Source organism: Oncorhynchus clarkii, chromosome 31 (genome assembly GCF_045791955.1).
Source record: "Oncorhynchus clarkii lewisi isolate Uvic-CL-2024 chromosome 31, UVic_Ocla_1.0, whole genome shotgun sequence".
NCBI classification, from domain to species: domain Eukaryota; kingdom Metazoa; phylum Chordata; class Actinopteri; order Salmoniformes; family Salmonidae; genus Oncorhynchus; species Oncorhynchus clarkii.
The window spans coordinates 24,258,614-24,280,610 of NC_092177.1; the positions used below are offsets into that span (position 1 = coordinate 24,258,614).

Sequence of the window (21,997 nt, forward strand, 5' to 3'; positions counted from 1 at the left end):
CAATCCAGCCCAGTCCCCTGGTCTCTCTATGCTGTCCACGGCCCTACACCCAGTCCAGCCCAGTTCCCCTGGTCTCTCTATGCTGTCCACGGCCCTACACACAGTTCCCTTGGTCTCTCTATGCTGTCCACGGCCCTACACCCAGTCCAGCCCAGTTCCCCTGGTCACTCTATGCTGTCCACAGCCCTACACCCAGTCCTGTCCCCTGGTCTCTCTATACTGTCCACAGCCCTACACCCAGTCCAGCCAAGTTCCCCTGGTCTCTCTATGCTGTCCACAGCCCTACACCCAGTCCAGCCCAGATCCCCTGGTCTCTCTATGCTGTCCACAGCCCTACACCCAGTCCAGCCAAGTTCCCCTGGTCTCTCCTATGCTGTCCACGGCCCTACACCCAGTCCAGTCCCCTGATCTCTCTATGCTGTCCACGGCCCTACACCCAGTCCAGTCTCCTGGTCTCTCTATGCTGTCCACGGCCCTACACCCAGTCCAGTCCCCTGGTCTCTCTATGCTGTCCACGGCCCTACACCCAGTCCAGTCCCCTGGTCTCTCTATACTGTCCATGGCCCTACACCCAGTCCAGCCCAGTTCCCCTGGTCTCTCTATGCTGTCCACAGCCCTACACCCAGTCCAGCCAAGTTCCCCTGGTCTCTCTATGCTGTCCACGGCCCTACACCCAGTCCCCTGGTCTCTCTATGCTGTCCACGGCCCTACACCCAGTCCAGCCAAGTTCCCCTGGTCTCTCTATGCTGTCCACGGCCCTACACCCAGTCCAGCCCAGTCCCCTGGTCTCTCTATGCTGTCCACAGCCCTACACCCAGTCCAGTCCCCTGGTCTCTCTATGCTGTCCACGGCCCTACACCCAGTCCAGTCAAGTTCCCCTGGTCTCTCTATGCTGTCCACGGCCCTACACCCAGTCCAGCCCAGTTCCCCTGGTCTCTGTATGCTGTCCACGGCCCTACACCCAGTCCTCTGGTCTCTCTATGCTGTCCACGGCCCTACACCCAGTCCCCTGGTCTCTGTATACTGTCCACGGCCCTACACCCAGTCCCCTGGTCTCTGTATGCTGTCCACGGCCCTACACCCAGTCCCCTGGTCTCTGTATGCTGTCCACAACCCTACACCCAGTCCAGCCCAGTTCCCCTGGTCTCTGTATGCTGTCCACGGCCCTACACCCAGTTCAGCCCAGTCCCCTGGTCTCTGTATACTGTCCACGGCCCTACACCCAGTCCAGCCCAGTTCCCCTGGTCTCTCTATACTGTCCACGGCCCTACACCCAGTCCAGCCTAGTTCCCCTGGTCTCTCTATGCTGTCCACGGCCCTACACCCAGTCCAGCCCAGTTCCCCTGGTCTCTCTATGCTGTCCACGACCCTACACCCAGTCCAGCCCAGTTCCCCTGGTCTCTCTATGCTGTCCACGGCCCAACACCCAGTCCAGCCCAGTTCCCCTGGTCTCTCTATGCTGTCCACGGCCCAACACCCAGTCCAGCCCAGTTCCCCTGGTCTCTCCTGGAGAAGAAAAACGTCAGAGGATTAAGGTGTCTGCGTAATAGGTTCGGTTTGCTCCTAACATAACGATGATAGGGTACTGTGAAGACCTAGCACTGTGACTGATGATAGAGTACTGTGAATACCTAGCACTGTGGCCGATGATATCGTACAGTGAACACCTAGCACTGTGACGGATGATAGGGTACTGTGAAGACCTAGCACTGTGACTGATAATTGGGTACTGTGAAGACCTAGCACTGTGACTGGTGATAGGTTGCGGTGAATACCTTGCACTGTGACTGATGATAGGGTGTGGTGAAGACCTAGCACTGTGACTGATGATAGCGTGTGGTGAAGACCTAGCACTGTGACTGATGATAGGGCGTGGTGAAGACCTTGCACTGTGACTGATGATAGGGTGTGGTGAAGACATAGCACTGTGACTGATGAAAGGGTACTGTGAAGACCAAGCACTGTGACTGATAATAGGGTACTGTGAAGACCTAGCACTGTGACTGGTGATAGGTTGCGGTGAATACCTTGCACTGTGACTGATGATAGGGCGTGGTGAAGACCTAGCACTGTGACTGATGATAGGGTACCCTGAAGACCTAGCACTGTGGCTAAAGACAGGGCACTGTGAAGACCTAGCACTGTGACTGATGATACGGTGTGGTGAAGAACTTGCACTGTGACTGATGATAGGGCGTGGTGAATACCTTGCACTGTGACTGATGATAGGGTGTGGTGAAGACCTAGCACTGTGAATGATGATAGGGTGCGGTGAAGATTTGCACTGAACTGATGATAGGGCGTGGTGAAGATTTGCACTGAACTGATGATAGGGCGTGGTGAAGACCTAGTACTGTGGCTGATGATAGGGTGTGGTGAAGACCTAGCACTGTGACTGATGATAGGGCGTGGTGAATACCTTGCACTGTGACTGATGATAGGGTGTGGTGAAGACCTAGCACTGTGAATGATGATAGGGTGCGGTGAAGATTTGCACTGAACTGATGATAGGGCGTGGTGAAGACCTAGTACTGTGGCTGATGATAGGGTGTGGTGAAGACCTAGCTCTGTGACTGATTATAGGGCGTGGTGAAGACCTAGCACTGTGACTGATGATAGAGTACTGTGAATACCTAGCACTGTGGCCGATGATAGGGTACAGTGAAGACCTAGCACTGTGACGGATGATAGGGTACTGTGAAGACCTAGCACTGTGACTGATAATTGGGTACTGTGAAGACCTAGCACTGTGACAGATGATAGGTTGAGGTAAATACCTTGCACTGTGACTGATGATAGGGTGTGGTGAAGACCTAGCACTGTGACTGATGATAGGGTACTGTGAAGACCTAGCACTGAACTGATGAAAGTGTATTGTGAAGACCTAGCACTGTGGCTGACGACAGGGTACTGTGAAGACCTAGCACTGTGACTGATGATACGGTGCGGTGAAGATCTAGCACTGTGACTGACGATAGGGTATTGTGAAGACCTAGCACTGTGACTGATGATAGGGTACTGTGAAGACCTAGCACAGTGACTGATGATAGGGTGCGGTGAAGGCCTAGCACTGTGACTGATGATAGGGTACTGTGAAGACCTAGCGCTGTGACTGATGATAGGGTACTGTGAAGACCTAGCACTGTGACTGATGATAGGTTGCGGTGAAGACTTTGCACTGTGACTGATGATAGGGTGTGGTGAATATCTAGAACTGTGACCTATGATAGGGTACTGTGAAGACCTAGCACTGAACTGATGAAAGTGTATTGTGAAGACCTAGCACTGTGGCTGATGACAGGGTACTGTGAAGACCTAGCACTGTGGCTGATGATAGGGTGTGGTGAAGGCCTAGCACTGTGACTGATGATAGGGTACTGTGAAGACCTAGCACTGTGACTGATGATAGGGTGTGGTGAATACCTAGAACTGTAACTGATGACAGGGTACTGTGAAGACCTTGCACTGAACTGATGATAGGGCGTGGTGAAGACCTAGTACTGTGGCTGATGATAGGGTGTGGTGAAGACCTAGCACTATGACTGATGAGAGGGCGTGGTGAAGACCTAGCACTGTGACTGATGATAGCGTGTGGTGAAGACCTAGCACTGTGACTGATGATAGGGCGTGGTGAAGACCTTGCACTGTGACTGATGATAGGGTGTGGTGAAGACCTAGCACTGTGACTGATGAAAGGGTACTGTGAAGACCAAGCACTGTGACTGATAATAGGGTACTGTTAAGACCTAGCACTGTGACTGGTGATAGGTTGCGGTGAATACCTTGCACTGTGACTGATGATAGGGCGTGGTGAAGACCTAGCACTGTGACTGATGATAGGGTACCCTGAAGACCTAGCACTGTGGCTAAAAACAGGGCACTGTGAAGACCTAGCACTGTGGCTGATGATAGGGTGTGGTGAAGACCTAGTACTGTGGCTGATGATAGGGTACTGTGAAGACCTAGCACTCTGATTGTTGATAGGGTACTGTGAAGACCTAGCACTGTGACTGATGATAGGGTGCGGTGAAGACCTAGCACTGTGACTGATGATAGGGTGTGGTGAAGACCTAGCACTGTGACTGTTGATAGGGTACTGTGAAGACCTAGCACTGAGATTGTTGATAGGGTACTGTGAAGAACTAGTATTGAACTGATGATAGGGTACTGTGAAGACATAGCACTGTTCTGATGATAGGGTGCTGTGAAGACATATCACTGTGACTGATAATAGGGTGCTAATGCCCTGGCCTTGATTCAAGGTGTGAGTAGAACAGTGAATACTCAATGGTATTTTACCCAGATATGGATTTTTTACAAGGCACTAATGGCAAGGTCATCTTACAGCAATGCCACTTTGTTGAGTCACTCAGATAGGTGATTCTGATACTTGTTGTGTCATTGTCATTGTGTCATTTCATCTCTAAAGCTCCCTCCTACTGTACACATTGGCAGGCTATCAATCACAAACATCAAAGTATCAGATCAATATATTTTTGTTCTTCTGTTTTTCAGACAGCAACCACAGAGCATTCGTTATTATGAATGTTGAGAGAGAGAGACAGGACTCCGCCCTGCAAATACAAAGATCCAAAACATAACACATTTAGGGGGGGAAACGAACAAATTCAAACACATCTATTTTAAAACAAAAACATAGATTTTTTGGGACCAAGGGTGGAAATTTGTGTAATCAAGTGAGATTTCTGGTACTTCACTGCTTGCATCCAATGCTGAGCTCCTCCACACACAGCCAAAGAGATAGATAGACAGGCAGAAAGGCCAGACGGACACACAGACGGCAAACCAGGAAACGCATAGCAAAACATTCTACAAACTAAAACAACAACAACAAATAGGATACACATTTAACAAAATATACACAAGCTTCCACCAATCCCTATTTATCGAGACCAGGGCCCCTATCCACAAAGCATCTCAGAGTGGAAGAGCTGTCTATGATCTGTCCATACAATCATATTCATTATGAACTAAAAGGCTAAACTTATCCTAGAACAGCACTCCTACTCTGAAGTAGGAAGTAGAAGGAACAGAAAATATACAGCACTGGAAAAAAAGAAGAGACCACTGCAAAATGATCACTTTCTCTGGTTGTACTATTTATAGATATGTGTTTTGGTAAAATGAAAATGTTGGTTTAACTCTATAAACCACTGACAACATTTCTCCCAAATTCCCCCCAAAAATATTGTCATTTAGAGCATTTATTTGCAGAAAATGACAACTGGTCAAAATAACAAAAAAGATGCAGTGTTGTCAGACCTCGAATAATGGAAAGAAAATAAGTTCATATTCGTTTCTAAACACAAGACTCATGTTTTAACTTAGGGAGACGTCAGAAATCAATATTTGGTGGAATAACCCTTATTTTCAATCACAGCTTTCATGCGTCTTGGCATGTTCTCCACCAGTCTTTCACATTGATGTTGGGAGACTTTATGCCACTCCTGGCGCAACAATTCAAGCAGCTCGGTATTGTTTGATGGCTTGTGACCATCCATCTTCCTCTTGATCACACTCCAGAGGTTTTCAATGGGGTTCAGGTCTGGAGATTGGGCTGGCCCTGACAGGGTCTTGATCTGGTGGTCCTCCATCCACACCTTGATTGACCTGGGTGTGTGGCATGGAGCATTGTCCTGCTGGAAAAACCAATCCTCAGAGTTGGGGAACATTGTCAGAGCAGAAGGAAGCAAGTTTTCTTCCAGGACAACCCCCAGATCATCACCAATCCGCCACCAAATTTCACAGTGGGTGCGAGACTGTGGCTTGTAGGCCTCTCCAGGTCTCACACCCACTATGAAATTTGGTAGAGGATCGATGATGAAATGGGGTGCTTCAGGCAGGAATCGGGCAGATTTGGTCAGATTCGGGCAGATGTGTCTTTGTGAAGGACACATGAATCAAGCCACGTACAAGGTTGATTTCTGAACGGTTCCTTTGTTAAAACATTAGTATTGTGTTTAAAAACGAATATGAACTTAATTTCTTTCCATTATTCGAGGTCTGACAACACTGCATCTTTTTGGTTATTTTGACCAGTTGTCAAATAAATGCAAAAAAGTGCTCTAAATGACAATATTTTTATTTGGAGATTGAGAGAAATGTTGTCAGTAGTTTATAGAATAAAATAAAATGTTAATTTTACCCAAACACATACCTATAAATAGTAAAACCAGAGAAGCTGATCATTTTGCAGAGGTCTCTTCATTTTTTCCAGAACTGTATACTTGTCCTAATGCCAAATGTACCTCCAGCCCCCTCGCCCATATTGGTCAACCCCAGTGCACATCAGCTTGAGAAAGCCTTCCTGGACAGGGGGCCAATTGGGATTTGTCTGTCATACTATCCAACTATAGAGATACTAGTGGTTAAGCTGTGCACTGTTGATCAATGAGAAAGAGATAGGAAATACCAGAGTTTATATATGCTGATCAGGGACACCACTTGAATCATTCCTTCCTGTCTGACTGTGGGCAGGTGGTGCCGGTAATGGTATTGTTGTTGTTGTTGATGCTCTGGTTGGGTACATAGAGAATCCCTGTCTTTCTTCTGCTCTCTCTCTCTCTCTCTCTCTCTCTCCCTCCCTCCCTCCCTCCCTCCCTCCCTCCCTCGTGTATTTTGTTTGTGAAGATTACAAACACACCAGTACACACAGGGCTCTGGGAAAACTCCAGACTACAGATGGTTTGGGAGTACAAAGACACCTGATCCTCAGCTCTGAGGTAAAACCAGCTAACACTGCGTCCAGAGGAGAGATGGAGATGTTGGTGGGAACAGCACACAGCCAGACAGCCAGACGGACAGCCAGACAGCTGACCTCATTGTGATGTCACAGATACATTCGACTAACCTCATTGTGACATCACAGATAAATTCCACTGACCTCATTTAGGCTTGGGCGGTATACTGTATATACCATATACCTGGTTATTTAGAAATAGCCACAAGATGGGTTTTCAATACCGTCAATACCGTTTAAACTATTTATTTTAAGTTTATTTTATAAATATCAATAGTAAATACCTGCATTCAATTTGTGTAATACGTTAGGAGAAAGAAGATTGCATTCTTCATTTCACCTGTCACATTATTTTTTATTATGACGCTTACTGGTAGTCCCCAGACATTTATTTTTTTTCATGATTTTTATTAACATCCATTAGTTGAAGCCAATGGCGACAGCCAGTCTTGCGGTCTGACACATAACGAAAAATACATTACAAGGTTGCTTCCCAACGACTAGAGAAAACTCTCGCCATACCAACCCTTCCCGTAGGCCTGAAAGCAAAGAAAGTAAAAAAAATATGAAAATAGGTATATGCACTATATATACAACAATATGTGGCACTCTAAAGAGGTCAGTGACTTTCAATGTGGCACCGTAATAGAATGCCAACTTTCCAACAAGTCAGTTCATCACATTTCTGCCATGCTAGAGCTGTCCCGGTCAAATGTAAGTGCTGTTATATATACAGTACCAGTCAAAAGTTGGGACACACCTACTTATTCAAGGATTTATATTTAGTTTTACTATTTTCTACATTGCAGAATAAGAGTGAAGGCAACAAAACTATGAAATAACACATATGGAATCATGTATTAACCAAAAAAGTGTTAAACAAATCTAAATATAGTTCTTATTCTTCCAAGTAGCCACCCTTTGCCAGCTGACAGCTTTGCACACTCTTGGCATTCTCACAACCAGCTTCACCTGGAATGCTTTTCCAATAGTCTTGAAGGAGTTCCCACATATGCTGAGCACTTGTTGGCTGCTTTTCCTTCACTCTGCGGTCCAACTCATACCAAACCATCTCATTTGGGTTGAGGTCGGGTGTTTGTGAACACCATGTCATCTGTTGCGGCATTCCAAGTTGGTTGTTGATCATTGCATGACAACCATTTTCAAGTCTTGCCATAGATTTCCAGTTGATTTAAGTCAAAACTAGGCCACTCTTGAACCTTCAATGTTGTCTTGGTAAGCAACTCCAGTGTATATTTGTTTTTGTGTTTTAGGTTATTGTCCTGCTGAAAGATGAATTTGTCTCCCAGTGTCTGTTGAAAAGCAGACTGAAGCAGGTTTCCTCAAGGATTTTGCCTGTGATTAGCTTTATTCCATTTATTTTTATTCTAAAGAAACTCCCTAGTCCTTGTCGATGAAAAGCATACCCCTAACAAGAAGCAGCCACCACCATGCTTGAAAATATGAAGAGTGGTACTCAGTGATGTGTTGTGTTGGATTTGCACCAGAAGCAATGCTTTGTATTCGGGACATCAATTTCATTTCTTTGACACATTTCTTACAGTTTTTCTTTAGTGACTTGTTGCAAACAGGATGCATGTTTTGGACTATTTTTATTCGGTACAGGCTTCCTTCTTTTCACTCTGTCATTTAGGTTGGTATTGTGGAGTAACTACAATGTTGTTGATCCATCCTGAGTTTTCTCCTATCACAGCCGTTAAACTCTTTAACTGTTTTAAAGCCACCATTGTCCTCATGGTGAAATTCCTGAGTGGTTTCCTTCCTCTCTGGCAACTGAGTTAGGAAGGACACCTGTATTTTTGATCCACCATCCAAATTGTAATTACAGTTTTTCTCAATTGCTAAAACACAATTTCTGAAACCTTGCTCCATTTCCTGAAAACCTACAACACAAAACCTCATCTTCAAGCACTATTTATATAACCTCTGACTCCTCTTGCAAAATTAAAAATTCGCCTCAAAACAGTTTTACCTTTGTTCAAAATCAAACACTGCTATCAAATCATAAACAAAGTGATCAAAATGATATACACTCTCAAGCAGTCAGTAAACAATACACCAAAAAATAGAAAACACATTGTTCATAACATACAATTCTCAGGGAGAAGTACATTTTTCATCTAAATAAATATTCATATTTTTCCGTCATTGTCTTTTGATGAATGAAAACATGTTCTATCATAGTAGCTCAAAATTGATCAGAAATTACTCCTCTGCTTTGCTCTTTGCAATTTTGTTTTTTGTTCTTCCTCCTTGTACCCCTTGTACCCCTATTTTTACAGTACTGTACCCTGCATCTCACAAACCTGTCCTTTGTCTCTGTGATACTGTAATTCTTGTTCTTTGTTGATATGAACCTGCAACCAGTCAAAATCTATTGAGCAGTCAGTACTGTTAATAAATGGAAAGCACAATGTTCAGGGCCATACAATTTGTCCATTGTACAGTATACAGTCTACAATGCACTATACTACAGTATCCATTCTCAGACTTTCTCCTTCCCACCTTCAACAACCTGTTTGCTCTCTGAACTGGCTTATATTGGTTGTGTCGCATCATTTGTGACAGGTTAAATCAATTTTGAGTGGTTGTGTTCAATCAATGACATGTTCTCTATTTGTATTTGATTGTTGCCACTTGTGTTTACCAGTATGGATGACATGTGCATTAGAGTGCAGAATGTGTTTTGAGAATGAGAATGTGTTTAGAGTTTTCTGAAAAGTCTAAGTGAGATCTGCAAATGGTGTTTTACCATGTGAAATGGTTTAAGGTATTGACAACAGAGTGCATAATTAGCTAAATGAGTCCAGGCAACTGAGAACTTTGTTCAGCCAATGGGTTTTAGTGTTTTAGCAGTTGAGAAAAACTGTAATGACTTCACCATGCTCAAAGAGATATTCAATGTCTGCTTTTTTTTAACCTATCTACTAATTGGTGTCCTTCTTTGCGAGGCATTTAAGTACATTTAAAACCAGAAACTTTTAGACTTTTACTCAAGTAGTATTTTAATGGATGACTTTCACTTTTACTTGAGACATTTTCAAATTTCTATTTACTTTTCCTCAAGTGAGACAATTGGGAACTTTTCCACTAGTGGCTAGGCTGCATGATTGTGCATGGATAGCATACCTGAATAATGAGACAAACATGGGTGTTCCATCTGTCGGCTTGTCCCCTTGTGTGTTGGGTGTGATGTGCTTCTCAATGAAGTCTTGAGCTACCTTGCAGTGGAAACATGAGAGTTGGGTTCTGGAAGGTCAAGATAATTCTTGCCTGGTGGATGAAGCCCCATCTGAAAGCTGTGGATTCATACAGTCATACAACGAGAGCTATTTCAGAATTAACCCGTGCGGTGATCTATGTTAATCAGGCATGGGACCCAGCTTCTCCTGCCCGAACAGTTCATAGAAAAGATTGCTCATGAAAGAAGTTGGGATGCCCGCTTCCACACCAGTTTCAAGTCCTGTGACCCACACATTGAACGTACAGGAATGATTACTGAGTGATTCTGGTTTTCTCTTTTAGGAGTTGATTATCCTTTCTAATTTACCTCACACTGTTCCCAGGTCTTGAAGTCACCCCTCTGTGGCATTGGTTGTCTTCTTCAGACTTTCCACTTTAGTTGAATAGGTATCCACTTCATTAGTGAGCACTGCCAATGATTAATTTACCGATTTTAATTGCAAGTTGGGGGCAGAGGTAATCTCGTCACAAACAATCTCTCGGATAGTAGCGGCCTGCTCTTTCTGTTGTCTGGTGTTGCAAGACGCCATGTTCCCACAGCTGAACTGTGAATGGACAAATTCAAGCTGCTGGAGCTTAATAGACCTGCCAGTTATTTATTGTCACACAATGAACGTCCCAATGCTTGGTGTTGGTGTTTAGTATTGACAAGTTTTAAGAAATAAGTCTGCTATTTCATAGTAATTTGCAAAAGAAAGTGTTTCAATGCATGCCACCGGAACTGGATATCACACATACAAAATCAGTTGCCTTGATGATCCTTGTATAACTTTATGAGTTGCAAATAATTTTTCAGAGTCTGTATAAAATGTTCGCAATGTTAGCATTTAGCTAGTATTTGCTATGAGACTTTACATGTACTTGTTAGCAATGCTAACCTTTGGATTACAGAGGCTTAGTGCCTGGAAGAGAGCGAGCGAGAGAACGAGAGAGAGAGAGAGAGAGAGCGAGAGAGAGAGTGAGAGAGAGAGCGAGAGAGAGTGAGATAGAGATAGAGAGAGAGAGCGAGATAGAGAAAGAGAGCGAGCGAGAGAGAGAGCGACAGAGAGAGAGCGAGAGAGAGAGAGCGAGATAGAGAGAGAGCGAGAGAGAAAGATCGCTAGAGCGAGAGCGAGCGAGCGAGTGCCAGAGGGAGAGAGAGCCAGAGCGAGAGAGAGCCAGAGCGAGAGAGAGAGAGAGAGAGAGAGAGAGAGAGAGAGAGAAAGATCGCTAGAGGGAGAGAGAGGAAAACAGGGGGGCTGGTTAAGTGCATTGAATAAGAGGCAGACTGAAATCACAGCTGTGGTAAAAGCATGCTCTGCTCTACTGTGCTCTGAGCTATGTACCGCAGCAGTAGCGTACCGCTGTCAGAGTGTTCCTACCACTGACTGCCTGATAATAGCCCTAGATTGAGTAATTGTGTGTTTGAGTGTCTGAGTGGGCTACGCTGCATGGTGGAGTCAGTCTCTCTCTCATTCTCTTTCTCATTCATACCCAGCCAGCCAGCCGGCTCTCCCTGCAGCCCCTCAGCCCCATCTCTCTCTTCTCTTTCCGCCACTCCGGGACAACCGGGGTCAATAACAGCTGTAGTGTTGCTCTGTAATTTATGTCATCATTTCAATTTGAGCTGATTACAATGGAGAGCTGCTTATCGCCTGACCCTCACTGTGTGTGTGAATGAAACACACTGTAGAGGCCTATAGAGGCCCAAGCCCCCCACGCCGCACCACTACCTGGCCTGGCTGAATGGTTTTCTATGGCTCTATAATGTAGTTGCGGGGCTGTCTGGGGTAAATGGACGTGTCATTGGCACTTGGTGTGAGTCTATTATTGTGATCATCAGGTCCCAGCCTAAACACTGCCACGCCTGCCTGATGTGACTGGCTGGGCTGTAAACTGGCATGATTAAGTCCTCTGCTGACATGTGATACTGGGGTGGGATGGAAAGACTGAACAGTACAGTATCTGTAGACTATCTCTCCGTTGAGATTCTTCATGAAACCAAAACAAAAAAATACCATGATTTGGAGGATTTTCACAAAATGTAATCATTTTGGAGGAAGGATTGTTCACATATATTTAACATTTGTCTCTAAAAGCATCATTGAGTAATAATAAGCAAACATAGATGTCATATGAAGCTATAGAGCTTTCTCTGCAATATCAAAATATAAAAATATACATAAAATGTTTGATTTGGCTATTTTTTTCAGGCAGGTCACCCATGATAAAAGTCACTATTTGACGTCGGGAGATTATGTGGAAACTGGCCACTAGGGGCAACAGTGAGCACTGTTACCTTCAAGTAGACTTCGATTTTCTAGGACGTTGTGGACAGGAGTGATTGATGGGTGTAAGCATCTGCCTCTGGTTTCTATGGTTGCATGTTTGAATCCAGTAAAAATACTTTAAAGTACTACATTAAGTAATCTTTGGGGGTATCTGTACTTTACTTTACTATTTAAATTTTTGACAACTTTTACTTTACCTTCATTACATTCCTAAAGAATACATTGTACTTTATACTCCATAAATTTTCCCTGACAACCAAATTATTATATTATATTTTATTCGATATTATATTATATTATATTCATTATATTTTGAATGCTTAGCTTAGCAGGACAGGAAAATTCACGCACGTTTCAAGAGAACACGTGGTCATCCCTACCTCCTCTGGACTCACTAAACACAAATGCATCTTCCATTAATAATATGTTGGAGTGTTGGAGTGTGCCCCTGGCTATCCGTACATTTTAAAAAGAAGAAAATGGTCCCTTCTGCTTTGCATTAATATAAGATATTTTAAATTATTTATACTTTTACTTTTGCTACTTAAGTATATTTTAGCAATTACATTTAATTTTGATTATTATTATTATAAATTATATATTGTACGGGCATATCAGAGTGGGATCTCTGCTACTTTTAGAGTTATGATCCAGTTTGTAAGTGTTACCAACAGAGTGAATGTGAAAATTGATTCAAAATGGTCTCCCTCTGCTGGTGATTTACAGGATGTGCCATGATACAAGTGAAAGGGGGACTGTGATTGGTTATATTGACAACGACGTTAATCTATATAAAATGGGACATAACTTTAAAACTAGAAGAGATCCCACTCTGGAACGTTGATATGCCCATAGAGTATATTATATTCAACAATAAAAAAACATTTGCTAAATTATTTCAATATTAATGTTTACATTTTTCAATATTAATAAATTAATGTATTTAATTAAAAAAAAAATCGAAATAGTAATCATATTACAGAGCAAGTGATCAATTACACATATTACACACATTTTTTCTTTGGATTAAACATTATGGATTAAACATTATGGAGTCTTAAAGGAGGCCTGGGTAAGGCTAAAATGGCGTAGATATCCCAACTTTGAGTAATTATTTCTCAATTTTGCTCCTAGATACAAATGTCCTATATATGTAAACAATCCTTGCTCCAAAGGACAATTCTATGGATTACATTTTGTGAAAATCCCCCAAATCATAATCTTGTTTTTCCTCGGTTTCGTGAGGAATGACTCTGTTATACAGCAACAAGGACTGTGGAACTTAATAAAGAATAGACTCAGACACCATTTACATATTTATTATGTTTATTTAACCTTTATTTTAGCAGGCAGGTTAAGAACAAATGATTATTTACCATTATGGCCTGGCAGGTGGTATTTATAGACAGATAGTGACATCGTATTTAAATTGAATAGCATGGTGAAAAAGCATTTAAATGGATGTGTACCCACAATACGTAGCGCATCCAAGAGTAACATCACAAAATGAAAAATTCCATTGTTGGGGACCTTGGCAAATCCAATCGGATCTAGAACAATCCTTTTGCAACACCTGTAAATGCCTTTGGTGTTTCCGCTTGTGTCTGGATTCCGAGGTGGTTATGAAAGCCTGTTTTCAACGCAAATACAAAAATAGACAAGTTTCTCCCAGCTCATGCTGTGCATTAATAACACAGACCGGGACAGACAGACAGACACATGCACACACCTAGGGGATACAAAACGCGACACCTAAAGGCCGTCTCTAACTTCTCGTTCAACAATCTACATACATTACAGCACAGGGACAACCAAATATAGACAAACTATGCTGTTTCTCCAGTTCATCCACCATAGGAAGGAGAGAGAGTGCAACACCCTTCACCTTAGGTGATAGAACACTGCTAGAAAACAGACACGGCAACCTGCTAAAGGACCAATCTCTCTCTCTCTCTTCCTCCTACTCCCCCTCCTCCCCCTCCTTCCCCCGGCACTTTTAATAGCATCATTAGAAAAGCTATCCAACCTGTCTCTACCGCTGGTGGCTGTGGGAAAGACAGGGAGCGAGAAAGAGGGGAGAGAGAAGGGGGGATAGGGAGAGCGAGAGAGGGTAGATCGAGATAAAAAGGAGATGGAGGGGGGAGTGAAAGGGGGGATAAAGAGAACAGATGAAAGAGAGGGAAACGCTCTCTGATCACCCTACATCGCGGATCACTTCTCTATGCCTGGTGAGGTTTGTCTGGCTCGTTCTGAAGTCTGTATTCACCATGCATGTATCTGCCATAAGTTGGAGTGCTGTGTGACCATGTGGGATGCTAGCTTCCCAGCTGTGACCAGGTGTGTGTGTAATACATGTCTCCGCTGGCCAGGTGTTCTCCCACCTGTTGCTGAGCTGTAGCAGGGATAATGATAGGTCTAACATCCGCCCATCCCAGATTGCTGAGGACGTTTTTTTATTTAATCCATTTTAGAATAAGGCTGTAACGAAACAAAATGTGGAAAAAGTCATGGGGTCTGAATACTTTCCGAATGCACTGTATGTCTATTCTATCACTGAGCCTTTCTGAGTGTCTATTACACAGTTCTACTCAGGGCTGCAGGGACATCCAGGCTTCTCTGTCTGTCTGTCTGTCTGTCTGTCTGTCTGTCTGTCTGTCTGTCTGTCTGTCTGTCTGTCTGTCTGTCTGTCTGTCTGTCTGTCTGTCTGTCTGTCTGTCTGTCCGTCTGTCTGTCTGTCTGATTGCAGAGATGTAGAGTAGTGAAGATCTGGGCCCAATAGAGATGTAGAGTAGTGAAGATCTGGGCCCAATAGAGATGTAGAGTAGTGAAGGTCTGGGCCCAATAGAGATGTAGAGTAGTGAAGTTCTGGGCCCAATAGAGATGTAGAGTAGTGAAGTTCTGGGCCCAATAGAGATGTAGAGTAGTGAAGGTCTGGGCCCAATAGAGATGTAGAGTAGTGAAGTTCTGGGCCCAATAGAGATGTAGAGTAGTGAAGTTCTGGGCCCAATAGAGATGTAGAGTAGTGAAGTTCTGGGCCCAATAGAGATGTAGAGTAGTGAAGTTCTGGGCCCAATAGAGATGTAGAGTAGTGAAGGTCTGGGCCCAATAGAGATGTAGAGTAGTGAAGGTCTGGGCCCAATAGAGATGTAGAGTAGTGAAGATCTGGGCCCAATAGAGATATAGAGTAGTGAAGATCTGGGCCCAATAGAGATGTAGAGTAGTGAAGTTCTGGGCCCAATAGAGATGTAGAGTAGTGTTCTGGGCCCAATAGAGATGTAGAGTAGTGAAGTTCTGGGCCCAATAGAGATGTAGAGTAGTGAAGTTCTGGGCCCAATAGAGATGTAGAGTAGTGAAGTTCTGGGCCCAATAGAGATGTAGAGTAGTGAAGTTCTGGGCCCAATAGAGATGTAGAGTAGTGAAGTTCTGGGCCCAATAGAGATGTAGAGTAGTGAAGTTATGGGCCCAAAAGAGATGTAGAGTAGTGAAGATTTGGGCCCAAAAGAGATCCCATTGATAACCAGTTCTAAATGTAATCTCTCTAATGCATAGAGGAGAGCAGAGAATAACACACACACACACACACACACACACAAACACACACACGTCAAACAACAGCCTCTGTAGCTTTGACCGAGTATGCTAGACCAGGGGGAAAGCCATTAGCAGGGCAGAGGTTTATAACCACACACACTCATGCATAAAATATTCCAAGAGGCTAGGTTAGGATTTCTGTACTGAACTTTATTTAAAAGTGAAACCAATTCTCTTCCACCTTCCCAGCCAACAGTGTACAGGAGTCTCCTGCATCTCCTCAACAAGACCTGATCACAGTCTCCCTCCCTCCCTCCCTCCCTCCCTCCCTCCCTCCCTCCCTCCCTCCCTCCCTCCCTCCAAAGACATCATTCAGTTGATTAATTTTCTAAATACAGTACCTACCTATCATGGTTCAGTTACCAGAGAGAAGTTAAGGGGTCGTCACTAGTTATCACTGCCTATTTCTACAATTTCTCTTCTTAAAGTTCCAATGCAGCCATTTTCATCTCAATATCAAATCATTTCTGAGTAACATTGAAGTACCTTACTGTGATTGTTTTCAATCAAAATGGTTATAAAGAAACAGAAATAGCTTCTTAGCAAGAGCAATTTTTAAAGCAAGAATTTTGCTAGGACTGTCTGTATAATGGTCTGAGTGGGGAGGGGAAAGCTGGAAACTAGCTGTTATTGGCAGAGAGGATTGGTACTCTCTTTCTTATTGGTCTATTAACTGCACTGGGCGTTCCTATGGAAACTCGGACATGATTGCTCTCGCTGTCTTGCAGTCGTTGACATATGTGCACACACACACACACACACACACACACACACACACACACACACACACACACACACACACACACACACACACACACACACACACACACACACACACACACACACACACACATTCTAAAGAAGGGGATAGGATTGGTGACTGATAACCTCACTCCACATGCTTTACAGGCCATTGAATGGTGAGACGCCTTAAGAGCAACGTCTTGACACAATCCATAACAGATTTACAAAACAGAAACATCACCAGCACATCTCATCCAGTCATATGAGCTAAATGTTCAAACACTACAGAGCTTGACCAAGCTCCACCAATCAGCAAATACTGTACAGGGTAGAAAAGAGGAGCAGAAAGAAGGACAACCCTAGTACAGGGTAGAAAAGAGGAGCAGGAAGAAGGACAACCCTAGTACAGGGTAGAAAAGAGGAGCAGAAAGAAGGACAACCCTAGTACAGGGTAGAAAAGAGGAGCAGAAAGAAGGACAACCCTAGTACAGGGTAGAAAAGAGGAGCAGAAAGAAGGACAACCCTAGTACAGGGTAGAAAAGAGGAGCAGAAAGAAGGACAACCCTAGTACAGGGTAGAAAAGAGGAGCAGAAAGAAGGACAACCCTAGTACAGGGTAGAAAAGAGGAGCAGAAAGAAGGACAACCCTAGTACAGGGTAGAAAAGAGGAGCAGAAAGAAGGACAACCCTAGTACAGCATGTAACAGTGCTGAGAATCAGGAAATGTTCCCATTGGAGAGTAGTCATAATGTGTTCAGTGAATTGCATTGACTCTACAGTAACCGAAACAACCAAAACTCACCAGGCCGTCACAGTTGCTGATGGCTACGGTGGTTCCGGGCGTGTCTGTGACATCACCCACATATAAACAGTCTCCCTGCAGTGGCTCGGAGCGTGTGGCTGTCCCGTTGCTGTCGTCATCGTCATGCCACTCCATCTTGGCTCCGGGGGCCACCAGTCGCGCGTTGTGACGCAGACGCAGGTGGAACTCCCGGCCGAAGACGGTGACGTTGTAGTAAAGCTGTCTGTGTCGGGGCCCTCCGTCCTCCTCCTCGTACATTCCCTCTTTTTCTTCACCTCTTTCTCCTTCTCCCCCGTTCTCTCCAGCCTCTCTCCTCCAGCGCCTACGGGACTGCCCTGCACCCACCAGGCCGGCTGACACAGCGTGGGACAAGAAGTGGCCGTCTACGTCCACGCGCACGGGCCTCACCAGTCCATACTCCCCCAGGACATGCTGCAGGGAGTCTGAATAGGGGGTGAGAGAGAGGACGGGAGAAGACAGGAAGGGAGGAGAGAGGTGAATGGGAGAAATAGGAGGTGAGAGGAGAGGTGAGAGAGGAATGCAGAGGGAGAGTGAAGGAGAAAATAGGATATGAAGGGGAGGAATGAGAGAATTAGAGAAGAGAGAAAGAAGGAAATGGAAGGTAAGGAGGTATATTAGAGAATGACAGCGAGAGAAAGAGGGAAAGTGGAGTTAAGGGGGTATATTAGAGAATGACAGTGAGAGAAAGAAGGAAATGGAAGGTAAGGGGGTATATTAGAGAATGACAACGAAAGAGAGAGAGAGAGAGAAGGGGGAGGTAAGGGGGTATATTAGAGAATGACAGCGAGAGAGAGGGGGAAAGGGGAGTTAAGGGGGTATATTAGAGAATGACAGCGAGAGAAAGGGAAAGAGAGAGAGAGAGAGATGGAAAGAGAGAAGGTCATCTTAATTGCATCACTTCTTGATCACTGAGAAAATCTGCATGGATTTCAATCAAATAAGCCTATCCAACACACACACACACACACACACACACACACACACACACACACACACACACACCTCTGAACCCAGATGTGACCACACATCATGCAGGGCTGCGCGCATGGAAACGGCAGCCTCAGCAGTGGCAGTGTGTTGGGTGCGTGTGCGTCTCTCTCCTTCTCAGTCATCTCCTCACACACAGCAGCACAGAGACAACAGAGAGAGCAGCAGAAGATCAAGGTGCTAATTGCGACTCTCACACGCTGAATAATGTTTTCTCACCGCCTGCCATGGTTCCCATGGAGCTGACTTCCATAGCATGCAGTTGAGTAAAGAAACACTTGGTTGGCTTAATAACAACGCCTCGTGGACACACAAGGAGACAACAACACAAGGAGATTAACCTAGAGAGCAGAAAAAACAGGGCAAACTAATTCATTATAATTGTTTTAAAGGATTCCAGTGGTAAGATAGATATAGGCCTTATAGTGTAACATAATGTATTGTCATCCTCATCATCATTATCTATTCTGATCAACGCACCAAGTTGTGCAAAATTCATGTTGTCCTCTCAAGCCTTGAGGAGACATGCAATATATTTCTAAGTAATCATGTAGCCTAATTCATATAAAAGTTATATTAGCCTATTGCGTCATTACTACTTCCCCATAACCAGGTCTCTAAGCATTACAGGCCGTTTTCTTGGCGACGCATCGCCCTAAAACTGTGGCACTGACAGTGACACCTCCCTCTGAGACGGCTTTTAGATGTGCGAGAGAGGGAGAGAGAGAGAGAGAGAGAGATGCTCCCTCCGGGACCACTAGTGACAGAAAGCAGCACCTCGCCCACGTATCACAACTCACAGTCACAACACTAGATCATATCAGTGTGACACTAGCCCTCCGACTATCCTTCTCAATATCACTCAATATTATTATTAATATCTGAAATGGATATCTTTACACAGATAATAAATATGGTGTTTTAATCACTATAGGCATAATGAGTGTCTATAATGGATATTGTTATCTAACAGTTGTGAGAATAAGCAGTTGAGAACAGTGGCGTTTATAGGTACAAGTGACATATATAGCCGCTTGGGCCTTGCAGCCGCTAGAGGCACCTCTTTTTTCAGGAAGCCAGTCAAGGTCTCAACTTCCTGTTAGTTAGGATAGTAGAATACACAATGTGAAATTTCAAAATTTGGTTGTGCATCAGCAGTTTTCCTTTTGTTATGTCAGTCACTAACAGTCACTCAATTAGCCCATGTCAGCTAACATTATATAGATTGCTAGGTAAGGTAGTTTAGCCAGCTATCTAAACCTTGTAGCAATCACGGCTGAAATACTGACCGGGCACACAAGGCACGTGCCCAGACCCTGACCTCTATGGGAAAGGGGAATTCATTCAACTGAAATGTGTCTTCCGCATTTAACCCAACCCTTCTGAATCAGAGAGGTGCCTTAATCGACATCCATGTCATCGGCAGGGTGCCTGGGGAGCAGTTGTTGGGGGTTAACTGCCATGCTCAAGGGGCCCCACTGATTTTGTTAGTCACTCTCACTCAGATATCATATTAACATGGCATAAGTCATGGCAAAATATGCAGAATTACAGGAAATTTGCTTTAAAACTGCTAAATGTTTTTTCCATTCCATGTCAAAATGTTTCGAACTCCATGAAATTAGCTTTAAAACGGCAAAGTTCTATCTGCCCCATGGAAAAATGAGTAGAATCGCATGCAATTTGTTTTAAAACTGTTTTAAATCTGCACCAGTCCACCAAATATGGCTTAGGGCCCCCCAAAAGCTAGGAAGAGCCCTGGATGAGGGCACCTGATTCCTTCAAGATGTCATCAGACTGATCCTATAATAACAGTTTTGATAAGCTATGTTTTCCCCATAAACACAAAATAAAAAAAGTTGTCTGTAAAACACTGTGCAATTTATATTATTCTGCTATGTTTATTATTATTATTATTCTCAAATGTAACGGAATTATGTTAATTTATAATCAATAACATCCGATCTTTCTGTCCTGTGACCAAATCGATAGCAGCGATCTCCACATAATCAGATACGGTTACTCCATGACAAACAAACCTTGCATCCTTTACAAAGCCAAAGTGAATTATCCTGCCCTGACTGTCCGAAAACCTGAACCGCGCGCCCGCGTCACCACCGGGATGAGGAGAGGAAAGAGAAACGCACACTTCACAACACTGCCTGCCCTTATGCCACAGCACAGAGACGATTCTCTGGGAAATGTATCGGGAACCTTCATCCATCTATTAAGTTGAAAATGGATGCTTTAGGGTATGTATATAACTCGACTATAGCCTAGGCTACGCTGTTGGGCGCACAGTGCGCACAGAAGGTTGCGCCTACCCAATTGACCCCCGGTGTATGGAAACAGCAAAATATTGTAAACATAAGTCGCACATTTACCTACCTACGCTACTGGCGATATACAGGCCGCTCGTGTGAAGAAAGGCCGGCAGAATGATTAAGATTGTAAATCCAGGCGCGAGACCCATGGCAGCTCCAAACTGCGCAGGTGAGAGAGTGGGACTTCGGGCTCCAGTGTGCTAAAGTTCCCCGCGACTAGCCACACCGCCACGACAGCAACAGCACAGCAGCCCGCAACTAACTGCCAAGTGCACCGGGAGAGAACGCTCCCTCCCTCTCTCTCTCTCCCTTTCTAACTCACACTCTCTCTCTCCCTCTCTCTCCCTCCCTCCCCCTCCCTCTCTATCTCTCTCCCCCTCCCTCTCTATCTCTCTCACTCTCTCTGTCTCGCTCGCTCCTTGCCTCTGCACTCTGACAACTCCCCGACTCCACATACACGTGCGCCCACACATTTCTCTCGACGTGTTGTGCACGCAGGAATGCGCGAGGAAATATGAGGATAGCTCTGAAAACATTGGGTGTGCTGCAACTGTTTGACAGTTCATGACAGCTCAAATAAATCACAGGAAAATCAGAGAAAATTAGCAACCTCTCCCTGTCCACCCCAAAATAGTAAATAATGGAGAACATTTCGTTTTGTAACTTTAAAGGCCCAGTGCAGTCAAATACAGTGGGGCAAAAAAGTATTTAGTCAGCCACCAATTGTGCAAGTTCTCCCACTTAAAAAGATGAGAGAGGCCTGTAATTTTCATCATAGGTACACTTCAACTATGACAGACAAAATGAGAAAAAAAATCCTGAAAATCACATTGTAGGATTTGTAATGAATTTATTTGCAAATTATGGTGTAAAATAAGTATTTGGTTACGTACAAACAAGCAAGATTTCTGGCTCTCACAGACCTGTAACTTCTTCTTTAAGAGGCTTCTCTGTCCTCCACTTGTTACCTGTATTAATGGCACCTGTTTGAACTTGTTATTAGGATAAAAGACACCTGTCCACAACCTCAAACAGTCACTCCGAACTCCACTATGGCCAAGACCAAAGAGCTGTCAAAGGACACCAGAAACAAAATTGTAGACCTGCACCAGGCTGGGAAGACTGAATCTGCAATAGGTAAGCAGCTTGGTTTGAAGAAATCACCTGTGGGAGCAATTATTAGGAAATGGAAGACATACAAGACCACTAATAATCTCCCTCGATCTGGGGCTCCA

General features: G+C 44.3%; 1 protein-coding gene across 1 annotated transcript in view; it reads right to left on the reverse strand.

Moving 5' to 3' along the window:
• LOC139391013 (A disintegrin and metalloproteinase with thrombospondin motifs 2-like) overlaps nt 1-21,002 on the reverse strand; it is a 200,727-nt gene extending 179,725 nt beyond the window's left edge. The window contains exons 1-2 of the mRNA XM_071138476.1: nt 20,827-21,002; nt 17,431-17,873 (exon numbers count right to left, since the gene is read on the reverse strand). Coding sequence (XP_070994577.1) covers nt 17,431-17,873; nt 20,827-20,911 — 528 coding nt within the window. The 5' untranslated portion in view covers nt 20,912-21,002. The remainder of the gene's footprint in view (nt 1-17,430; nt 17,874-20,826) is intronic.
• Between the last annotated feature and the right edge of the window lie 995 nt (nt 21,003-21,997).